Source organism: Stigmatopora argus, chromosome 13 (genome assembly GCF_051989625.1).
Source record: "Stigmatopora argus isolate UIUO_Sarg chromosome 13, RoL_Sarg_1.0, whole genome shotgun sequence".
Lineage (NCBI taxonomy): Eukaryota > Metazoa > Chordata > Actinopteri > Syngnathiformes > Syngnathidae > Stigmatopora > Stigmatopora argus.
In genome coordinates, this window is record NC_135399.1 from 13,361,082 (window position 1) to 13,384,997 (window position 23,916).

General features: G+C 39.8%; 1 protein-coding gene across 3 annotated transcripts in view; it reads right to left on the minus strand.

The window, feature by feature from the left end:
- The window catches only part of LOC144086686 (neuropilin-2-like), a 94,095-nt gene that overhangs the window by 57,152 nt on the left and 13,027 nt on the right, over window positions 1-23,916 (minus strand). For all 3 annotated transcript variants that reach the window (XM_077616706.1, XM_077616708.1, XM_077616707.1), the window contains exons 3-7: window positions 18,884-19,065; window positions 13,645-13,872; window positions 11,344-11,499; window positions 11,100-11,269; window positions 6,632-6,787 (exon numbers count right to left, since the gene is read on the minus strand). In XM_077616706.1, coding sequence (XP_077472832.1) covers window positions 6,632-6,787; window positions 11,100-11,269; window positions 11,344-11,499; window positions 13,645-13,872; window positions 18,884-19,065 — 892 coding nt within the window. The remainder of the gene's footprint in view (window positions 1-6,631; window positions 6,788-11,099; window positions 11,270-11,343; window positions 11,500-13,644; window positions 13,873-18,883; window positions 19,066-23,916) is intronic.

Consider the following 23,916-nt stretch of genomic DNA (forward strand, 5'->3'; position numbering starts at 1 on the left):
TGTTTCTCCTCTGAGCTTTGCTCTTCCGTTACAGTGTGGAGAGAGTGCAGTAAAACCCTTTCACCAGCGCCAAAGGCCTTGTAATTACGTGCTTGGGTACTCATTTATAGACGTTTGTCGTATTTTTTTGTGTCCAGATTCATCATTTCTTCCTTCCTAAACCATTAAACAACAGAAGCCTTTAGGGGTGAAAAAGTGTGAAGAAAGAAGCTCTCTGAATTCCAAGAGAGCGATCAAGGCAGTAGGCCAACTGGGGCTTGAACCCGCACCCAAACTGGGGTCCGATATGAAGGCAGGCTCAGTGAACCGATACTCCTCTAATGGCCTCAATACCAGTTAAATGATGGAAAAATGCCAAGAGGCCCCTAAAGACGTAATGGGATTGTAATTACAAGCGTGTGTGTGTGAGTGTGTCACTGTGTAAAAAGTATAATTATAAAGTCTGACTGAGGATTTGGGCCTGGTGGCAGCTTTCTGATTTCCCTCGGTGGCCAGTGAAACATTTCCTTGGTACGCTTGTGTACACAAATACACACAGTGCTTTGTTCGGGGTCACCAAACAGAGCTGCGAATGTAGGACAGCTTCTACTGTGACAAATGTTATTTTACAAAGCCTATGTAAACGCAAATCCCTTTAGCGGATGGCTACTGTGCATATTTAACTTGGTGACCTTATGTGGGCTGGTAGCATTTTCTGTTTGGTTTCATGAAGAGGGTTAGGAAAGTCTTCAAGAGTTCTAAACTGGTCGCCAGTCAGCTGTAGGGCACTCAGAGAGACAGACGAACATTCGCTCTCACAATCATACCGCCACCAAAGGGGAATCGAGCCCGCGTTTGCCAGCACCGAAGTGCAACTACAACATCAGGCCTTTCTTTGACCTTTCTTCGGTCCAAACTAAATTGAACACCTTCCTAGATATTAGAGGTAGCTCACGATGATATACACAATACAAGGCTCACAATACTGATTCTCACATGATAAGCCGATAGAATAACTATTGAAACATCGGGCAGGAAATACTTCTACAGTAAATAAAAAAAATCAATAACTAACTAATAACCAGGAAAATTAAGCTCTTTTCAATCGTCTGCTGCAAACATATCAACCTGATATGAGGAGAAAAACAAATGCTGGAATTCAGCAAAGCCGAATCGTCCTAAATGTGTCAGGAAGAAAAAAAAAACCTGCCAATTGATAAAAAAAATAAATAAACAAAAGCAGTGTCAAGCCATTTTTAAATCTACGAAGACAGAACAGTGCTACAGAAGTGAAATCCCAGGTCTTTGTAAATGATTGAAGATGAGAGACCGTCTCAGTCTTTCGCGCTAACAATGGCTCGCATGGACCCAGGACATAAATTTATCAGACGGACTCTAAAATTGATCGGCAGCTAACGTCAGCACTGAACGGTTAGCAAAAATGCAGAGCATGAGCAGGAATACAACATGCCCATCTAACTTAGAAACAGGTGTGTCCGGTTGTTTCTATGTGCGTCGTGAGCCCTGGGGTCCGTCGTCAGTCAGCCAGCAAGGACCGGTGCAGACGCATTGAATTATTCAAAAGTCTATGATGTGCGTCTTTTGCGAGTATGTGTATGGACAGAGTTATAAAATAGTAAAACATCCTCCATCTCCTCGCATCTCATCAGACACGCACACACTGTGGGACAGTTCTTTCCCACTGTGCGTCTGTTGTTTTCAGACCAAATGTTTTTCTAAAAGAAATGATACATGACTACCTGATAATTTCCCCATTTGTCCTTTTCCTCTCCATTTGCTCACAGAGCGTCTTCATTTATCACATTTGTTTTGACCTGGCCCTCCCTCTTGATTTCATCCTCTGCATGTACTTGCACTTGTCCTTTTATTTTATTTCCCCTTTTCACCTCTTCATGTTTGGGAGGCCAACAGATCTATCTAGAGACATCTGTGCAGGCAACACCCTAGTCTGCTATTCTCATTATTCCCCTTCTGCTCCCTGGCGCCATTTGCACTCTCATTCATCCATTCTATCCTCATTTTGCTCCCAACTCCCCCCGCCGTGTGCACTTCATTCCAACCTTCTGCCACTTTCCCTCACTCACTCGTTCCCAGGAAAGTTTCTACCTGGGGATTTTCGAATCACTATACAAGTTCTGTCAACTCTGCGAGTTCAGTGGACTGCTTGATCCTTTGCTTGTGTTGCTCTTACTTTCCGGCAAGTCACACTGTTTTCCATAAGCCGCATCTGGCTAACATAAGGCTCTGAATGACATTATCAAATGCATTACAAATCACACAAATCATTATCGCATGTGACAGTTGCACCTCCCTTATGGACTCCCTTTTACATGTTAACTCATTGACGGCGATAGACGGCCAATCCATTTGAACTGGGAGAGGCTAACAGGCAATAATCGATGAAAACCCTTCCATAATTGAACTTGCGTATAAATGTGAAATTATACTTAATAAAAATCCAAATTATCAATGTGAAATTACTTAGTTAAAATCCAAATTATATTAAGTTAAAAAAAAAATAGAACCTTCCCAGCATACAATTAAAACTATTAAACATTTGCAATCAATACTAAGAGACAAATTCAATATTATTTTTTTCTTCTGAAAATGCAGAGCACAAAACAACAATTAGAAAAACTAGACATCAAGTTTAACACATCACCCCAAAAATATAACAAAAATCTGATTCAAATTATAGTTATACGTTTCAATTGAAAATATAGCAAAAGTAATACCTTAACCTTGTATATACAATGTTTTTAAACACAGTTGCATGGTAGTAGCAAAATAAGTACGTAAGCACAAAACTAAACGTTCAAAAATAAACTTGTATAAATTAGCTTTTTTTCAAAATATATTTCTCATCAGTATGAGGGAACAAATAAATATAAAAAAGGGTTGTGATTAAAGATAAAGAATTGCTCCCGATGACAGTATTTTCAGAAGATCCAAATCAGGATAATAAGATCAGATTTTGAAAATTGATTTGTTTTCATTTTTAGAAGTCTCGTCAAGCACTGTACCGTGTAAACTTAATTGATGTTTTGAAATATTGTTATTGTTGCAATTAGTGCAATTCCCAATCTCTATTTTTCTTATTTATTTAAGCTTGTTTATGGCAGACGGGGGATTTTTAGGTTGCAGTTCTTGGAGGATGTCTTAAATTCAAAAGGAAAAGTGTTTTTTTCCCCCCTCGTATTAGATCAGGTTACCCGGGAAAAAAATGTGTGATTGGGATATCGCTAAATAATTGTAATTGGGAAAATATGCTTCTTAGCAAGGGCATACAGGGGATTTTTAGGTTGCAGTTCTTGGAGAATGTGTTAAATTCAAAGGAAAGGTGTTTTTTCCCTCCTCGTATTAGATCAGGTTACTCGGGAAAAAATGTGTGATTGGGATATAGCTAAATAATTGCAATTGGGAAAATATGCTTCTTAGCAAGGGCATGAACAGCTAATTCTCATTATATGCTGACCTTTTCTTTTACGTTTCTCACTCATAAAAGGCAAATAGCAACAATTAAGAGAGAGTAATGTGGAGTCATTTATTCCAGCCGTATAAACTTTCCTATTGTCTACTGGGTAGAGTCAAGGTAATGGAAAAGCTGAGAGAAGTGGACAAGAAGAGGGAGAAGATCATGCAAATGAAGATGTGACGAGCGTGCATGAGTGGACAAGAGGGAAGCCGTGATGGATGGATAGATTTATGAGAGAACTCGAGAAGGGGTGAACATAAAAAATGTCTAGCATGTGGACCCTTTTTTTTCTACAGAAGAGATTATATTTGATCTCAAAGCATGCAGTAAAAAACGTATTTTCTCATCTGTCATTCGTAAAAAGGTGCATTTTCTCACTAAATGTTTCCATCTGAGGTTTTGGCAATGGGATCCAGACCTTGGAAGAAAAAAAATCTTTTTGACCACTGCTGCTTAATGATTTATGCATTAGAGCCGCTTACGCCATTTAGAATGCTGTTGCCTCGCCATGTGAGGTATGTCAGCTAAGATGAGCCATCGGGCGCCGGCTAAAAAATGCTTCATCTTTTATGACTTCATCAATAACACTGCAGCAGGAAAACCAGTGGGAACAGTATAATATAATAAATGAAAGAAATAATGACCCTGAACGGAACATTTACATGACAACATTCCAAGTCGAGAAGTTGTTTTCTTCACAGATTTCCAAACTATTCTTTGCCTGAAGAACTATTGAACATAAGTCCAGTACTTAGCAAAAAGAAAAAGAAACAGCGCATCAAAATGTTTCATATTGGTTGTGAAGTCCTTGCATGTGCCGAGATCGAATATTGCGTTGTTACGGTTTGTTTTCAGTTTTGTAACAATAACAAAATGAGCGTGTCTCGATGACTAAAACATAAAGAAACATTTAGCAGTTTACGTCTGACGACATGGCACAAAAATGCAGAGTAGGTTCTTTTAAATGTTCATCATGCTTGACATTTTTTTTTGCAAATTGTACTTGTATATTAGCAGACTGCATCCCAGCCGTGTTTGTTCATTAACAGTGTTTGACTTTTGACTTATTGCCTCGCTGGTGATCGACAAGTTTCTTAGGGTTTCATTTCAGTTTCTGAAATACTGTTATCTTAATTACCAACTGATCCACCCTTGGATTTACCAGTGTTAAACATATGTAACAAAACAAATTGGGAAAATGATAGTTAGGATTGTAAGATAATTTAGAATTAGAGTGGGATATCCTTATGTGAACGGCAACAGTGAATTTAGCAGATACACAAAATTCGTGAACAGTTCACCACCACCCATTCTATGTGAAATAGCTTAATGCCACAAGAAATCTATGCACAGCATGCGTAGATGCAAATAACAGCAGGCAGACAAGTGCACTGCGGTAGACAGACTATAGTGTTGAATAGTAAGTGGGCAGGAAGCACTGTTCTCATTTAAAAAATGTCCCTAACTTACCAGTGCACCTTGAACATGGTTATCCAAAGTATTATGCGATTAGGCCTGTATGTGTGTACATGACAAGAGAAGGATATTATCACCATGTAAACCCCTCCCCCCAGAAGACTTAACTCCAGTAAAACATGAGTAGCACATGCCCGCCCCATCTGTGACACTGTCAGCATTCAGCTGCGAAACAGATTTCCATGGTTATGACAGAATCAAGAGGATTATGGCTGCTGGTACCAACCACAAAATATCATCATCAAATTGGTTGAGTCACTCGCAAGTTTCATCGATGAAAAATTTCAACGTGCAAAGCCACATCATAGAGCCGCAATATATTTTTCTCTTAATTATCCCTTTAACTCGATCAACTGGAGCAGTCAAAATGGATTACATGTATTTCTGTTAATGCTAGCCAATAAGTTCTATATATGAAACAACATTTTTCATAAAGATTTAAAACAAAAAACATCAAACCATGTTGCGGGAGAGTGAGTGTGGTTATTAGGGTAATGAGGTGAATGGCACAAAATGGAACACATTAATACGTACTTAATAGCAGCTGTTTTCGTCCATTGTTTTTTTTTTATATTAGTCATACTAGTTAATATTCGTTTTAATTATTTTTTGTATTTTTATTTTTTTTTAAACACTATATACATATTTTAAAAATGTATATATTATCCTATATTTTTATGTTAAATCATTTATAAAAGTACATTTTCTGATTCTTGCAGTCCTTGACCTTTTGTTGAAACAAACAGAATTGTTGTTGTTTTTCTCTCTTTTTTTCCAGGTCTAGCCCTGAGGCCATGAGTTTGACAGATTGAAAAAGAAAGACAAAAAAACTAAAATTTGATAAAGTTTGTGTTTACTGCAACCTCAAGAGTACTTGAATTGATTTCCTGACCATTGGAAAACTTGGAGTATGCAACTCAGAGAAAAATCCAAAATTCTTTCACTGTTTTTCTTTGTTTCCCTCTCAAGAGGGGAAAATGTTGTATGTCTGTTTCTGTGAGGGAGTAGCTTTGCATGAGTGTTCCTGAAGGGTTTACAACCAAGCGCTTGACATGGTGTTAGACCGCAGGACAAAATGTGTGGACCACTAGCACGGGAGGAACGTCTGTGATGGTAAAAACAGCCACAACCACTGGACTAGTGCAAGAATGCTTTTTCCATTTAACCACAGTGGCAGTAATTTTAAGACCCCTGATGATAGCATCTGCTTGTGTTCTTCACAGCATCCCTAGACTATAGTGCAACGCGACTGTTTTAACACCTTAGAGAAGCGGCTTTGAAAATTGTTCTCTTTGGCTGAGAAAAGTAAGAACTTTTTACAAGGACGTAACAGTAACCAGATGTGATAGGAAAAGCAGATTGGGCAGTGCGGTCACATGAAATGATGTAAGGTATCATTAAAAGTTTCAAAACGTGTGCTTGGTCATAAAAAAAGAAGCTAAATCTAGCCAAATGAACGATGATGGGTGTAATTGCAGGCAAGCAGGTTGGATTTTCGGGATTGTGGTCGACTTGTTGCTGAATATTCCATCTCCTATTTCACGCAACCATTAGCACACATGCCCATGTCATAGCCTTCGTGTCAGCCAGCAGCATCTAGACTATTTGTGGTTGACTTTTTTTACGACCCGTACTCTAGAAGGATTAAGTGAATGCGGGTGGGCTGAGCTCTGACCCTACCTTATGATTCTTGCCGTGTCTGTAAACCATCCAGTCCTCGCCATTGGTGCTGACTTCCATCTTGAAAGTGGTTACATAGTATGACTTTTGCGTCTCCTTGGAAATGGCGCCTTGCATGGCGATGCCTGTGATCACTTTCAATGTATAGAGATCCACCTGTAAAAGATATATAAAGGTTGAAAAAGCACCATCCTGATCATGGCACATTTATGCAAACATTCAACAAAATGTAATAACGAACACACACAACTTGCCCTCATAAAAAGTCTTAATTTTCAGACATCTATATTTAATCTAATGAAATTCAAGCCCTTGACTGTAACTCCTCAGTCTGTCAAGCGGCCTTCAATTGAATGTCTTAATGTGTTAAAACCGCCTGAAGACAGACAGAAACATGCAAATACAGACATCAACTATTCGGAATCTATTGTTCACCTTCCCCATTCTCCCTCCTGCTCCTCATCTCCATCTCTGGCTTTCCTCTTTCTCTCCTTTGGCAGATCAATAATGATGACCAGGGGCTCATTTTAATTTCCTGCTATACAATAGCTGTAATCACCTCTCCAGCCTGATTGTGGATGCTCTGCTGCATGCGGGCTCGCTGTGAATATACTATACGTGGCATTTTAGCCTAACTGCAATTTTGACATTGCGTCTGTTCTTTGTCCAGAATCTTGACTATGTAAGAAATGGCCGTGCTTCAGAGCCATTGATGCCCAATCCATTTTGAATGGGAGCGGGTCAGCAGTGGGGGTGTCATGATGATACGACTGACATTCTTATATATATTTTTGAAAAAAAGGAACATTTTAAGGACAGTGAGGAAATAAAGAGTAAATATTTGGTTGTATTTATACATGAGCCAGATAGTCAACAGATTTAAAAAATAATTGGAGATTAATGAACTACAGGCGGCCCACGGCTGAGTGGTTAGCGCATCGGCTTCACAGTTCTGGGGTCGAAGGTTCAATCCCAGGTCGGTCCTCTCTGTGTCGGGCTTGTGTCGGTTTCCTCCCACATCCCAAAGACATGCAGGGTAGACTGGTTGAAACTCCTGAATTGCCCCTAGATACGAGTCTGAGCATGAATGGTTGTCCGTCTCCTTGTGCCCTGCCTTTGACTGGCCAACAATTCAGGTTGTCCCCCGCCTGGTGCCCATTGCTAGCTGGGATAGGCTACAGCACCCCCGCAACCCTCTTGAGGGTAAGTGGTTCAGGAAATGAATGAATGAACGAACGAACGAACAAACTACTACAAAAATAATTTGTAGCAGGCCTAGCTGGAAATCAATGATCATATTTCATAAATGATTGCTGTCAGCCCTCCAAGTCAAAATGAATTGGACATGTACAGATGTCATTAGCATATACTAAGTTCACTGAAGTGTAAATATATATTTTTTAGAATCCTAGGAGAAATTAAATAATCAGCATTCAGATAACAATAATAAAAAACAATCAACAAAGACCCTTGAATTGTTGCATACAAAAGCTCAGTCACAATGTGTGATGACTATATTATACACGCGAGTGCTGTGCGGCCCACTAGGGTGCAATCCACCTCATCAGGGGAGGTAAAATGCTGTGTTTGTTACCTGTCAGGAAGACAGGTGTTTCAAACTACTCCCTCCACACATACACACACACATACCCCCATGCTCACTTAGGCCCAAACAGAGGTACACCAAGACACCTAATCGATAGTCCTGAGCTGAGGAGAAGAACACATAAGAAGGGGTAAGAAGAGGTGAGGAGTGAGTGAGATGCTCGAAAAAAGGACAAGATAGAGGTGAGGACCAAGTAAGGAGTAAAGTGGAGAGATAGAGACAAATGCTAAGTGAAGCTTCCCTGGAAAGACTGCTCATCAATCAAACAACTGTTGGAATATTGCAGCCACCAGCTCTCGCATCATCAATCTGCAGCAAGCAAGAGCAACGGAATAGTAATATAGAATACAGCAGGACAGAATGAAGCTCCCTTTGACACACACAAGGTGCAAGATTCAAGTATTGCACAAGCATGATGGCATTCATGGCAGCTGCCTGTCAAGAAAGGAGCCTTTTCCCCACTCACATAGACATCAATAGCTTATCACATAGACCTACACACCAGCGGGTGTTAACGCAAAGAAACAGCTGAGGGTCTCAGTGGAACGCAGCAGCCTCTCAACAAAACTATTGGCTAGCAGTCACTTTCACAAATACACTTTCAAAGAAAAGCCAGATCTTGACTTTTCAAGTCAACCGATTTGATGTGGAATTTAAAAAGTGTACTTTAAGTGAATTGGATTGGATTGGATAACTTTATTCATCCCGTATTCGGGAAATTTCATTGTGACAGTAGGGTTTCAAGGTCTGGGATTGCCTGGCAAACAATTACCCATAATATTATATGGGCAGTTGTGATATGATATTGTGATATTTAAGTAAGTATTTGTGTATAAGTACACCCCAGACTGGTCGCCAATCAGCCGTAGGGCACACGGAGACAGACAACCAATCACGCTCACAATCACAGTATCACTGAGTGGGAATCGAACCTAGACTACCTGCTCTAAAGTCAGGGGGAAGAGCCACTGCACCATCCGGTGGCTTGGTTCACAAAATTAACTTGAGAAAATGTGTTAAAAAGTCTAAACAATAGTTAAAACACAACATTCAATTTACTTAAGAGAACCTAAGTATTTCAGTAACATCTAATTAGAACATTTAGTTAGCATGACTAATGGGAAGGTTTCCAGTGTAATTATAATGCAATGAGTATCTAAATGAGGCGAACTTAACATGAAAGGAGCAACAATGTCAAGCATGTGACTATGCCTTTACGACTAAACCATGCATTGTTTTACGTCTGTTCTTTTTATATTCTGACAAATATATCAGCCAAAAGATCAGAAAGAGCCTTTTTCCCCCCTGGATAGGACGACAGGAAGGAAGTGCTGACTGGTGGGACCTTGACCTTGTACTTCTTCTTGGCTGTGGTCCCTTCCTGTGTTTCACATGCAAGACGATGGCCTCAGTGGAGTCTTGACATTTACTACGGCAAGGTTATTTCTTGTGGTTCACCGCTAACATTCTCCTAATACACCTGTATGAGGTGGCAAGGCTTCTAAACAACCACATCAATCTGCTTTCTGTGTCCCTTTACCACCGGAAAATACAATTTAAAAATAATTCAGTTCATGAGAAGGAGCCTATAGAGAGCATAAGGGGTGCATGCATGAATAGGTTTGTTATTGTGATACTTTGATCAAGGGATATGGCAGAGAGGAATGTTTGTGATATGCCTATTCATTTCTTTTTTATCAAAGTGCAACCACGCTCTACTTGTTTGTCAGGAATCAATTAATTAGAGACGCACCGGCGCACAGACATCCTCATGATTTTTTTTGTTTTCGTTTTTAAATCAAGTGAGGTTGTTAAAAATAACGCTGTCATTTATTTGCCTGAATTTTGATTGGATATTTAACAACTAACAAAGTGGATATAAAAGAAACAACCTATGTAAAGTTCACAAGTTAACACATTTGCTCGCATTTATGGGGATAGGCAACGGGTGTCGAACTAAATTTTTCTTTTTTGTTGCATTTTTGGGGGAACAATACCAAAACCGCTATCAGCCCTGACATCACGACTCCCAGCCACAAATTTATGGCAGATCACACAAAACCATTCGGCGAGCATCAAGGCGTGGCGTATCATAAATGGATACCCTCGTAAACTAAGCCAGCCAAGTCTAGTGTCCCACAACGGATCGTGTTCAAGGTTACTGATTCCGAAGTTATGGGATTCAATTACAACAGTAGCGACAAGAGCTTTTCACGAAAACATCTGTTCTGTTTTGGAGTTTAAAGGACAAACATGGCCGCCTTGATTGCTTACTTGAGTATAATGGGAAAGATCATTATAAATGCATTATAAATAAAGATCTTGTAAATCATCAAATGCAAAAGCCGACTCGGGCTCCCTTTGGGAGGCTAAGAGAAGGTGACATCCAACAAGATAATCTATTGTTTACAGAAGGAGTGTCATGAAGGAGGGCCTCCTTGGCTACCTCAAATCCATTTCTGTCTGCGTGGTGCATGAACCTCTCACTCCCTTTCCTCCCAATGAACCAGACAAGCTCATAACTCAGGCTTGGCAAGTGGTTGGCACAAAGTTGGCACTGTGATGGAACACAGTAAACAATGCCTTACTGAGGCATCGAGCTGCTAAACCTTGATAACAACACACCACCCACTCCCGCTCTCTTCGTCTTCCTGATACAAATATAGCAATGGAGAGCTATTATGTGTGACCTCCTGCCAGCACAAGGACAAATATGGTGCTAAAATAACAATGCAATCTCTTTCCAGATGAGATTTCTATTGTGATGTGAATGGGATTCTAAAAGTCAGTAATAGACTGCACTCGGCTGTTTCTGAATAACTTTGAGAGACAATCATGTGGCCAAAAGCTATGGTACTGCACCTGTATGTATTCTCTGTTGCTGTCCTCATTGGGTGTCCATCCATTGTTGTTGTAGTTTAGTCTGGCCTGATGTGGCAGCCAGTTTTCGTCATAAAAACTTGATGAAGCTGTGATTTGTTCATCAGTGATCTTTCCAGATTCCATGCCGAAAGCATTACTACAATGAAACGCTGCAGAGAAAGCACGCTTACTATAAGAATGAGGATTATTTGCTTTAAAGGTAACAAAACTTTCATTTACTTACTCTCACTAACTTCCTTGTGCGTCATGTTGTAACGTGCCGAGAAGCCGTCTTTAGCCACTGCCATGTCGGTATGGAAGGACAAAGAGAGAATTCCAGTAGATGATTGGATCTCTGGTGGTACCATGGTCCCGCAGTATCGCCCAATCAGTGGACCCACTGTGCATAGAACAAAGTGACCGTTTAAACCAAGTTCAACAAATACAACGGTCGTACATTAAGACAAAGTACACTAAATACTTTTGATGATCTCAACACTTAAAGCAACTCAAACAAGGAATGCTGTCACTTGCTCATGTCTGCCAATAGGCAGGAAAAGGGACCCCTCTATTAGCATGAAAAACATAAAAAAAATCACATAAACTGTATATTGCTTCTCAAAACATCGCTAATTAAAATCATTTGGCTAGGTTAAAGTTGCTTCTGTTACTCCCACTCTCTATAAATCATCTCTTTCATTTATCAAGACCCTTTCCTTCTTGGGATTGCATCCTCCACAGTCAACCCCCCTCCTCCCTCTGCAATTCCGTCTTGAAATATTGTCAGGACCACACCTTTCTCTGTCATTGCCTCCCTTCCGATCATTCATCCCCGACAAGGTAAGCTGCACATAGTTTTACACTGTACACTTTAATCGCCCGCGCATTGAGGGGCATGTCTGTGAATGCAAGGATCTAAATGATGCATCTACTGTCGCCTTCTTTGAAACAGCAACTTGTATATGTCAACACAAATAGATGAGTATGATCTCAGGCCCTTGGGTGCCTATGTGTGCACATGAGGGAAAGATTCTGGCCATGAATTTTCTGAATGTTCCTCACGCGCAGACGCGCACACAAGCTGAAGCTCGTAGAGGAGGTAGAAGATGAGAAAACATCCAGCAATCGATCACTGCTATTGATTTTTTCTCCCTTTTGGAATGGGTAGATATTTGAAATGGGCCTCTTGAGCAAACAATAGTAATAACTCTTCTCCTGATAATGTTGAGAGGGGAAAAAAGGACACAAATTATTGTAAGAACATTAAAGCTTTGTGCCACTTGGTTGACTATACTTTCAAATGTACCGTATGTAAATCTATAGGAACTGAATTACTGTGCTAATACTGCATTAGATGTGAAGTATGTAGTAAAAGCACCATGACTTTATCACATCGTTGTGGTCTTTTCCTGCCTCCTTTGTCCTCTGGAAGCACTAAAAAGAAAAGTCCTTCACCTCTTGATCTCACTCTTTAGAGTTCCTTCCTTTTAACATCCTCCGAATTCATTTCACTTTCCAAGTCTTTATGTCATAGCAATTGTCTCATCTTCCCTACTAGGGATGTTTCTCACGCGAAACTTTTCACTTTAACCCTTTTAAGGTCACTTGTTTAACTCCTGCACTGGCATTGACGGTACTAAACATGCAATCTATTTGAACTGCGAGAGGCTGTTTATTAACATTGTACTAATTAATAGATGCATTCCTGAATAAAAAAGATATAAAAATCCTAAAATACAATAATGACGAGTAATACTTATTATTTTGGATGATATTTCTGTCAGCTAAACCATTTTCCTCTTCCTGGAGGCAAACTAGAGGTCTTCTGGCCTTCACTGATTCATCTCAACACATCCTTTTATTCATCTCCTCAACCCTTTCACCGAGCCCCCTCTTTCTCTCTTTTCCTTTTCCATCTCTTGAAACTCTGTCCATTTTTTTTTCTGTGCCGAGGATTTGTCCCTCTCAACTCTCTCCAGCAATTCGAGGAGCAGGAACAGAAATATCCTAACCCCCTCACCTCCCATGTTTTTTTTCTTTCTCTCTTCTCTCAAAAACGCTCACTTTATTTTCCCCATGAAAACATATGCGGTTTCTCCGAGGTAGGTGCCAACATTTTGCCTGGAAGCTCAGCTTTTATCAACCAACGCATCGCTACTAAAATACTTGCCATTCCAACTAAATCAATACAGATGTAGGCAGGGAACACTTCAACTTTTACTGTACTTAGTGGAGTCCACCTCAAAATTGCTGGAATATTATTAATTCTGTAATGTGCAACCAATTACCATCCATATAGGTGTCACATTCAAGGACTGGCGGACAGATTTGGCCCGCCACATATTTTTATGTGGCCTGTAAAAGCTAATTGTGATACCAAAATTGCAGTTTGGACTGGGAATTTGTCACACCAATCTTAAAATATCTTGAAAGATAACAAAAGAAAATAATGCTATAAAGTTTTTGCACATTAGCCTAAAAAGATCTTACAAAAACTGAGAAAATATATGTGTCTATTATAAAGAAATATGTCAAACTGCCTCACCTCCAGGAAGGCCATCCCAAACCTCCAGCCAGTCGTACTTGCAGTCCCCCTCGGCTCCAGGCAAAGGGTCATTCTCCAGGTCAAAGGTGAGGAAAGTGAGGCTCACATCCATGCTTGGGGGCACGACGATGATGAAGGAGCACTCCAGGTTATGGGGGTATTTGTCAGGGAACCCTGGAGACTCAATGAGACCTGAGGGACTTGTGAAGTTTCTGGAACAGTCGGAGCCTACGATGAAGATTTAAAAATAAAAAAGGGATTAGGATAAAGAAAATAATTTGTGAATATGCGCAACTCAAAATACTTAATGTTAATATAGTTACAATTTAGCATATTTTAAATATTTGATGAGAAACGAAAAGTGATTTTAAAAAAATCATTATCCGAGCAGTTTATCCTCACAAGGGTCGCAAGGGTGCTGGAGCAGATCCCAGAAAATGGGCAAGAGAGGTCATACACCATGAATTGGTTGCTAGACAATCACAGGGCACACAGACTAATAATCACACACATACACACTCATTCATACTTTTTATTGAAATTCATGAGTTACAACAGAAAGAATTTTTGACGATACATAATTTACTGCCAGTACTACTCTCAAACATATTACACTTAAAGACTACTGATATGATTCTGGTGGATACTTATTGATGAAATAATATATTCAGAGAGCATCCCACTTCTTTTCTCTACATAGATTATGTTTACACTGTCATGGTTGCTTGCTCATCCTGTTAATACTTTTTAAAACATACACTCGCACACATGAATATGCACACAAAAGCACAAACACACGCCAGGTCTCACACCCATTCATATGGGTTTTAGTCCAATCCAGGACCTTTTGATAAATCCTCTACTGTAATATTCTCTCGATCAGTGCTCTGTCACACACAATTGGCGTGGTGCAGTGCCACCATTATTCCAGTTTATTCAACCATGTATGGCTATACACCCAAACATACACACACAGCACTGTGTAAGCCTCTTATAGTAACCCGTTTCCCTGCAGTCTGTTTGGGTGTCTACGCTTGCATACTTTCACAAGGAAATGAAGAGAAAGTAAGTAACACTCATGTTAAATCATGACATTATTTCCGAGAGTTTCTTAAAATAGAGTTACAAATTTCACCTGCCAAACACACCGTTTTAGGTACTTTTTATTAAAGGAATTTATTTTGAAAATGTAAACAAACAATCAGTGTTTACCTTTGTGCCCTACTTAGAAATCTGTTTCAGTCTCACATGCGTTGAGATCATACAACCACACCAACCCTTGTAGGGTGCCCCTCCCTGCACTTACCTCAACCCCTCAATAATGTGGGTCTGCGTGACTGTAAGCATGTGTGTGTGTGTGTGTGTGTGTGTGTGTGTGTGTGTGTGTGTGTGTGTGTGTGTCTCTGTCTGGAGTGATCGCCTGACCAATTCTGTTGCCAGGAGCAATTTTATTTCCCCCCCCTCATTACTTCCAAGTTCATGCACATCACATAAACACTTTTGCCCTCCTTTCACATTGGATAGTTCCTTTCAAGCCCTCTTAACCCGTGTTTCCACCTTGCTGCTTGTTTAAATGTTTTTTAAAAAAAATCACAATCCTATACAAAAAAAAAAATCAAAGCAGCAAAAATAAGAATGAGTGATTTTGCACATTGAATTTTGTTCCTACTTAGTCCGTGTCAGTGCCGGTATGAATCAAGAATGCTGTTGCGGCACTGCAGGGTCATTTGTGTTGCTGGGTAGATTTCGGTGGGCTAAAATCTGGAGGATAATAGACAGTAGTGCTCTAAAGTTTCTTATATATTATATGGTTTGGTATTGTAAGGGTTTAAAATTTTATAATAATATTTCAAAGATAACATTTCCACTTTCAAGTGAGCACAATAACAGACACAGATAGTTCATTTTTGGATCTGTAATAAATGTCCGCAGAGTTGGCGTATGGGCCATTTGATTATTATTTGGTATTTAAAAAGAAAAAGAAGAACGCCTTATGAATATACCATACAATATTAGAGTATTGTATATAAACAAAGCGTACATGACCCAAAATGTGACCGAGTCTGGCTCTCAATGATATATAAATACACTCTGCTTATGACCACCAATAGCACTATAATTAAATTGAATAGTATTGAACTCATTTTTTGTGATTGTTAATGTTTGAAGACCACTCCATTCGGTGCCATCCTAACCCAGTGAAAATAGATTGGACGTCTAAACGCCGCCAATGGCAGCCAGTGAATGACATGAAAGCCCTGTATGTAATTATAGAGTAAAGCAAAATCATGACATGGATTAGATGTCACGGTCAATTCCTTAATATACACTAAAACAACTCATGTTTAGGCTACTGAGTTTGACTCAATATATTAAGTAATACAGATTTTACGGACTGGGCTATTGTGCATAACAAAAACAAAAGGGCACGTGAGTGAGCGTGTCATGCAGACGTGTTTGTGTACTCATCCTACATCTGTGCAGTCATACACGGTATGCACATGTATATGTGTGTGCGCGGGGATGGGCGTGTGCATGTGTCTGGCGATTTCTGGGTCACAATAACAGCTGGGGGCACACTGCCTAGACAGTAGGATTTGATTGGCTGCCCCACAAGGGCTCACCATGTATTGCTTGTAATCTTCTCGAGAAACCATAGTAACAGAAGTGTAAACGTAAGCATTTTCTTGTCGTATTTGCAAACTTTTCTGGATTTGCTCATTTCCAACTTGGGTTTATTTTTTTAAATTTGTATTTTTATGCAACGATTTTGGGCGCATCGTAAATATTACATGTGAATGTTTAAAATGTGAATAGAGCAAATGACTTCCTGTGGTAGATGTGTTTCAGCATCTGCCAATGTGCCCTTTCCACTCTGACTGTCTGTTAGTCAGACTGTGAAGGTCTGGTCGTCACAACACAAAGACATGGGGAGACAATCTCCCTCAACACAGACGGGGATTAGACAGAAACCCTCTCTAAAATCATCCTCTCTTAGGGATGAGGGACTCCACGTGGGAGAGAGAAATCATTAATACAGCAACATGGCTCCATGATACACTGAACAATTGAAATCCATTATTAGAAGAAAGACCAGCCTGAGCTAGAGACTATCAAATACACATTTCTCTGAACGAGCAGACTTGCACCCAAGCAGCCAAATTCAAAGCATCGGTGGATTGGCCACTCCTTTTAACTATGAAATAACTTGGCTAATCCCTTATTAACCTATTGAAAATGTTATTTTCTGATCTCTGCAGCCTTAGATTTCGTTCCCCCAAAATGTAATCATCTTTTCTTTTTCATATTACTATAAACATACGTTGCAAATCCTTTTGTTTGTTCTTGGGTTATATTGAAACACGAACATACAAAAATAATTTCCATACAGAACCGAATATATAATCTCAATTTTCCGTAGATTTCACCTACTGGCGGAGAAATTAACTGTTGAAATCGGAAAAATACGGGGAAAAAACGAGCAATTTGAAATTGTAAATTTTCTTACCACTATTCTGTCAAAGAAACCATTTAAAAATATAAAGTGATTATGATGACTAAAAATACATGGTGATAATGGCAGTAGGAGCCCAAATCATAAAGAGACTATAAAAAGATGATACATGTATTTAGAATACAAACACCCACACAACCAGACGTTGATGTGCACCTTCCAAGATAACAAGCTCTTATTAACAGTGTTGTAGCAGCTTGAATGTTCAAAATGCTCCATCATTGCCAAGTACGCACACAAATACGCATCTGTACAAACACACGCAAGGACACTTTTTCTTACGGTCATGGGACACAACACAGTGTGCATGCTTTCTTGATCTTTAGACTTTGAAAATTCATTGAAGAAAAACTGCATGTATTAAAGTTTGAATGTGCCAAGAAGTTTTACCTCAGTTAATTGGCCAAAATTCCCAGATTTATTGTAGCATGTGACGGTTATTAAAGTTGTTCTTTCGGGGGCGGAAAAAAAAACGTTTTATGTTAACCTTACTCTAAAACAGTAGGCAAAACCTGACGGCAACATTGCAGAGTCCAGCTGAGAACTTTGACATTCATCCTTAAGTTGATTAATGGGAATCGAGTGCCAAAGACAGACACAGAACACAACCCAACAGGATGGTGTCCGAAAGTGAGACACATCAATTTAGCCGAGCACACGTGTTGTGTTAGTAACCTCAGCCCGCCATGAGTGTGACAGTGTCTCTCAGGGCTCAAGACTCAATTAAAAAGGCATGAGCGGAATGCTTTCAGAGGGAACACAACAAGATGGCCGAAATCACTGCCTTTGTTGCCCTTGATCGCAATTGGACTCGCTTTGGCTAACCATGGCAGCGTGAAGGGGATCTCTATCTCCACTACACACACTAAGACTTAGTAATTCTAAGACAGACTGAAGGCCATTGAGGGCAGGGAGGTCTCGCATGGGCAGTCCAACGGGGCCTAGAGGGTCCTGTGCTGAATCCGTCCTTGCCTCCTTATTGTCTAACGTGAAGTGTGGAAGACACATCAAGTCTGGTTCTCTAATGAAACTTGCTTTCCCCACTCTGAGAAACTAATAGAAGATTAAGTGAAAAAGTTCACTTAGCTAAATAAAGCCCCTCTTAAGAAAGTTAGATACTTGAAACAAAGTCCTGTGTTTCAGATAGACACCGTATGCATAATTGGAAAAGAAAACACCTTTGAACTCATCGGTTGCTACTGACAGACATCCAATCCAGTTGACCTGAGCGAGGTTCACAGAAAATAATTGTTGCCAGCACTCCTAGTTTAAATGGATTGGATGTTTATCAGCATAAATGACAGTGTATATGTAAAACAGTGGGAAAATATATTTTGGGCTGTTTTTGGTCAGATAGCTGCTTTTGAATACTTTCTGAGTGCAGAATCCAAAACTGATCTCACTTACCGTAAAAAACAAAACAACAAAAAACAAACAAACACTGTACACAACATATGAGCTAGTTTTGTATGGTTTTTTTTAAACTGACTTGACTGTGTGTGTCGTACGTAAAATGTGAGGAAAAAACTTGATGTGATCGAGAAAAAAAATGAGATAAGCCAAAAACAGCCATCACATTTAAAAAAACAAAAAAAATAAAAAATCCTAAATTGATGAAACCCTATTTGGCAGATGGAAACCATGCCTACGATGTGGCCTGTAACATATACGAGTTTGGTACCCCTGCTTCATATGACTAAATTATCAAGTGCGACATTGTCTTACCGGTTTTGAAGATTTCATAGCGCAACGAGAAGCCAGCTCCCTGGTGGGCATAATCAGACACAAATTTGATGTGTAGAGCAGGTCCGGATGAAATGATTGGCGCTGGCGCAATGTTGCTGCAATGCTTTCCCAGCAAGTCAGCAGACTCAGAGTTGCCATCGTGGATCTCAACATAGTCGTACCTGCAAAGCATGAAAACAATGGATTCGATAACATCATCACGCTCAACAATGCAAGATTTTCCTTGTCCGACACATTCATTGACTGTCATATCAACAGATAATGTTTCCCATTTAGTGGGAATGATAACATCAGCGGCTTCAATACAATGACTCTGCTGAATTCATGTATTTGTTGCCAAATGTGTTTAAATGTAATATTTACTGTCAGCAGAACTGCGGGGAAAAGATACATAATTCGACCCTTCTATAATGAGCACCATGGAACACATCGTGCAAAGGCGTCTCATTTCAGGCACTCCTAAAATCAGGTTTCCATTTGTTGGTTGTCAACATTGTTAGGACATGTGGTCCCAAAAACTATTTTTATTCCATTACTTTGATGTCCTTTGAGCACCAATGTTGGTCTGTGTGCAGACGAACAGCTTGAGTGTTGCCGCTGTGTCTGGACAACAGCCAACTGGTCACCTGCTTGCCTTTGAAATAGCATCTTGCCAACAAAATTTGCTTCAAAACGTCTTGTCGTGACAGAACACATCAAATGTAATTGGGAATGAATTTGATTTTCACTGACACTTCGAGACCCAATGAGTACATTTGGAGTCTATTTGCACATCTTTAGCCACTTAATCGATCAGTTCTGAGCACATTCGTTTTAATTGCTGCTCCTCGACAGCGATTTTTTACATCTCTCCCGTGCCATCGGCAAAGGAAACATTGAAGAATGTCTGCTTTTAAAGAATGTCATTACAGAGGAAATATATTAAAAACTATTATGGCATTGATGGCAGAAAGCGAATTAGATCTGTTTTTAAAATTAACAGTTTTATACTGACCATACAATACCTTTGCAATAAATGTCTTCCCCAAAATTGATCTTTTAATGGCTTGGAGCCCTTTCCAGTCAAACTAAATTGCACGTTTATTGACCAATATCGCCAATTGACACTAAAGAGTTCAAGGTAAATATTCTATTATTACTTTTAATGTCAAAAAAAAATTCGCCTTACATTTGTGAAAGACTTAAAAGAAAAATCTGTTGTTTTTTTGCAATTCTGGCCTACAATAATATAAGTGTTGTGGTGCAACAAACTGGGATTCGTCATTCCACCAATTCAGACATTTTCTATAGTTTTGTATGAAAAGCGACTTTGGTTGAGAGGCAGGATTGGGCCTGGGCTAGTTGCCATCCAATTGCTGAGCACATCCAGACCAAAAAAATTCACACTCATTTAGCAAATTGTGATCATCTTTGTGAGTGCATATGCTCATTTCGCTTGGGCACTTGCACAACAAGCATCTACTCACAATGGTTATGCATCTTCATCAAAACAAAAGGAATAATCCAACAACCATGCGTTTGAAACACATTTGCCCATGTGTGTTTTACATTCTCACGTGTTTCTGACAAGTGAGCAAGCTCCCAAAGGTCAGACAACCCCCACACTCTCAACATCTAAAGTGCCAACTGGCCCTCCGTCACAATGCAGCATTCAAAATGTGACAACTTATAATTTTTGGGGCGCTTTCCCCCAAAATCTTCCAAGAAGCACTTTAGTCATTTAAGCGTAGGACATGGTCTCCTGCGTATCATAGTCAAACCTATAATTAACTTGTCCTTACCTACTTATTTTCAGGAGTGACATTGCGTGGGTGCCATGTTTTCTCATGAAAAGTAGGAAATTGGAGAAAAAGTTAATCACTGTAATATTGGACTGGGCTATAACAAGTGGAGTGTCAGTCTGCGTCTGCAAGGCTACGTATGTGCATAAAAATCACCACAGTGACGTACTTGAAAATATGTATGTGCGGGTTTTTGCAACTCCTTATTCAAAATGATGTTGAAAATGATATATATAATCCTAAATGTATATCATTTGAAAAAAACTTGGGACCAGACATGGTCAACTTTTTTAGCTGTACTATTAAGAGATGGAAAATACAACCTCATTTGTCTAGGCGAGGTAAGAAAAAACGTGTTAGTTTAATGTAACTGATTTTTTTAAAGTAATTCATGGATAGTATAATTTTTTATAATTCCATGAGATTAATTGAACATTCAAAGCAGGAAATTAGAATTGGGGAGTACAAAGTACCTTTTTAAAATGACAGTTTTAACCCATTCACTGCCAGTGCCGGTTTTGTTTGTATAGAATTCACAGAGTATGTGCCATGGTGGTTTGTAAAAGCAGAAGAAGGTGGAAATTAAAAACACTAATTTGTGGCAATTGATGTCATTAGCATTAGGCAACTGTGAAGTGACTGACAGTGATAGACATCTGAACCATTTGACCCCCCAGTCCAAATAAATTGATGTCTTTTACCAACAAAGGGCGCCAAAGAGTCAATGTTGTTGTTTTCTGTCACTGTCGTAACATCCAAATTGAAACTCTGATCAAACTTCGTGCTGTCCCATGACACCAACATGGAAAAACCACATCCCTTTCCTTTCATACAATACTTCCTTGTAAACACAAAAGACAAAGGCTGCTTTTTCAGATGATGACGTAGACTCAAAATCAAGACAAAATGTTTACTGATTTAGCCATTAGAGCGTGGATGCGGTCAGAGAGAACCTGACACTGCAACTTCGGTTGAACTGACAGCCACAGGTGTACCCCCCCATACCCCTATCCTGTCCTGTCCTCCCTTCCCCCTTTTGGCCCTGAGCCCCCCCAGTTGAGGAGCCGGTATCCACATTTAAGTGTGTGTACACACCAACACACCATGCCTGCGGCTTGCATGCATCCATAGACGAGCTGGAGGTTTCCTTCAATCTGTTCTGTGTGGGAGCAACATAGCTTTAACACGCTGTTGAAATCCCATCATCTCTCTCCCTTTTGCTTTCGCCTTGCCCTCGACAAACCCCCGAAAATAAAAATACAGATATGTATTCCGCAGAGCCTGTGGGTTTTTTGCAAAAAACTTGCCGAGGGGAATGATGAGGAGCGGGGATTTTTTTTCACACGTTTTTGTTGAAATTCGTTGGTTATCAAGAAGTGTAAAAAAAGGATTTTTGCTTCCTCCCCACAGGTTACAATCGAAAAAGCCGATTGCGTGTCCATAGCAATTTAGGCAGCCGACTGTGAGGATACGGCAAAAAAAGACATGCAGAATGGTGAAAATCATACTATAATTCACTTGAACTGTTTTGGGTGAGACACAAGGGAGATGACGTCGCTCTCGTTCAATTCCAGTGGGCTAGTTTAGTTTATATTCGAACTGGAGGATGTTAAGATCAAGATGGGATAAAAACTTAGCTCATATTTAATTGATCATATGCAGATGAAGATGCAAAGTGATGAATTTGCCAGTTTTGAACAGTCTTTCAAAAATAGTTTACTCGTAATGTTTTCTCAATTGGTTAATAACACTCAAATGTCGTCAAATATAAAGCAAAAGACACACAAAATAATTAAAAATAGTGTGCATTAAAATACGAAAGAGATTACATTTTTCATACACCCACTGACTGAATGCTAAATAATAAAATCTATCAGTTAAATGGCACTTTGGATAGAGAAAAGTGGGTTTAAGTATCCCAACCAGGTGGCAAATGAAAGACGCGCATTGCAAGAAAGAAGTCAAAATATGCTGAATTTGTTATGCTTCCTGTTTTTCTGCGAAAAGAGGAAGGAAGGAGTAGGAGCTGATTCACTTGGGTGTAATGTTGAGGACGAGGTGATGAAGAGAGCGACATGCAAGGATGCGATGGCCGAAGAAGGCGCCTGATCAGATGGAAGACGGATGGGCTCGGCGTAATGGTGCCGGTGAGAATGGTGTAAGAGGAAGGGTCCGAGGAAGAAAGAGAAACCGGGAGGGAGGAATAGAGCGAGTGGAGAAGCTGTCAGGAAGATTTGCACTTGCCCTCAACAGACCCTGACGCCGCACTTTTCCCTAAGCAGCCAGTTTGTGTGAGCTGGGGTGTGCACACACACACACACAAACCCACTCTTTCACAACACTCCAAATAGAGATCCAGCCTTCACCGACAGAGTCGTGCAGTGAGCCAAGAGGGAAAATTTGAAGTAGACAACCAGCTGCTGTGTTGAAAGGCAACATAACCTCTCAAAATATGACACTGGGGCAGCTCTTTAACCTTAACTGTCTCAGGGGTCACCTCATGAAGAATTTAATATCACTTTGTTGGCAGAAGTAATTTTATTTATACACGCCTGCATAGATACACAAGGAGCTCCTGTTTTGTTGTTTTGTAGTGACCTTTTATACACTTATGCCAGTTTTTAAGGGGGAAAAAGATGATAGAACAAATATGACTAATTCTGTGACTCCAAATGATGAGGTTTTGAAGTATGTGTCGTGAATGGAAGAAGGGTGTGTTAAAATAGTTTCCATCCAGTGTAATGGTTAACTAAAGTGGCAGTCCACTCGAAACCAGCCAAGGCTAAAGTGTCCTAATTTGGAATGGCTCCAAATGGTAAATCTTCAGATGACATCTCCTGCACACATTGTAGGTTCACATGGTGAGACAATGCTCACATTCTCTTCCTCCAATGGTGAAATTATGGGCTGCATTTGCATTTTATATGCATCGAGAACTTACACAGTTTAATCTTATAAGTGAGGCAAAGAATGTGAACGACAACACCCTGTCATGCATTTCCCATGTGATTCAAGAAGAGGAAATTTTCAACTTAGTCATAGCATTGATGCATGTTTTTTTGTTTTGTTTTAAATCGTTCAGAGGTCATGTGCGTGCATCTCACTTCTCAACGTAAACGAAACGACCGCCGAGTCAGGAGCTTAATGAAAACATTGTTTTCGCTCTCTGACCAGCAAGTCATCGATTTGACCAGCCACTGAGGGCAATGCATAATTTAATGCATTATAGAT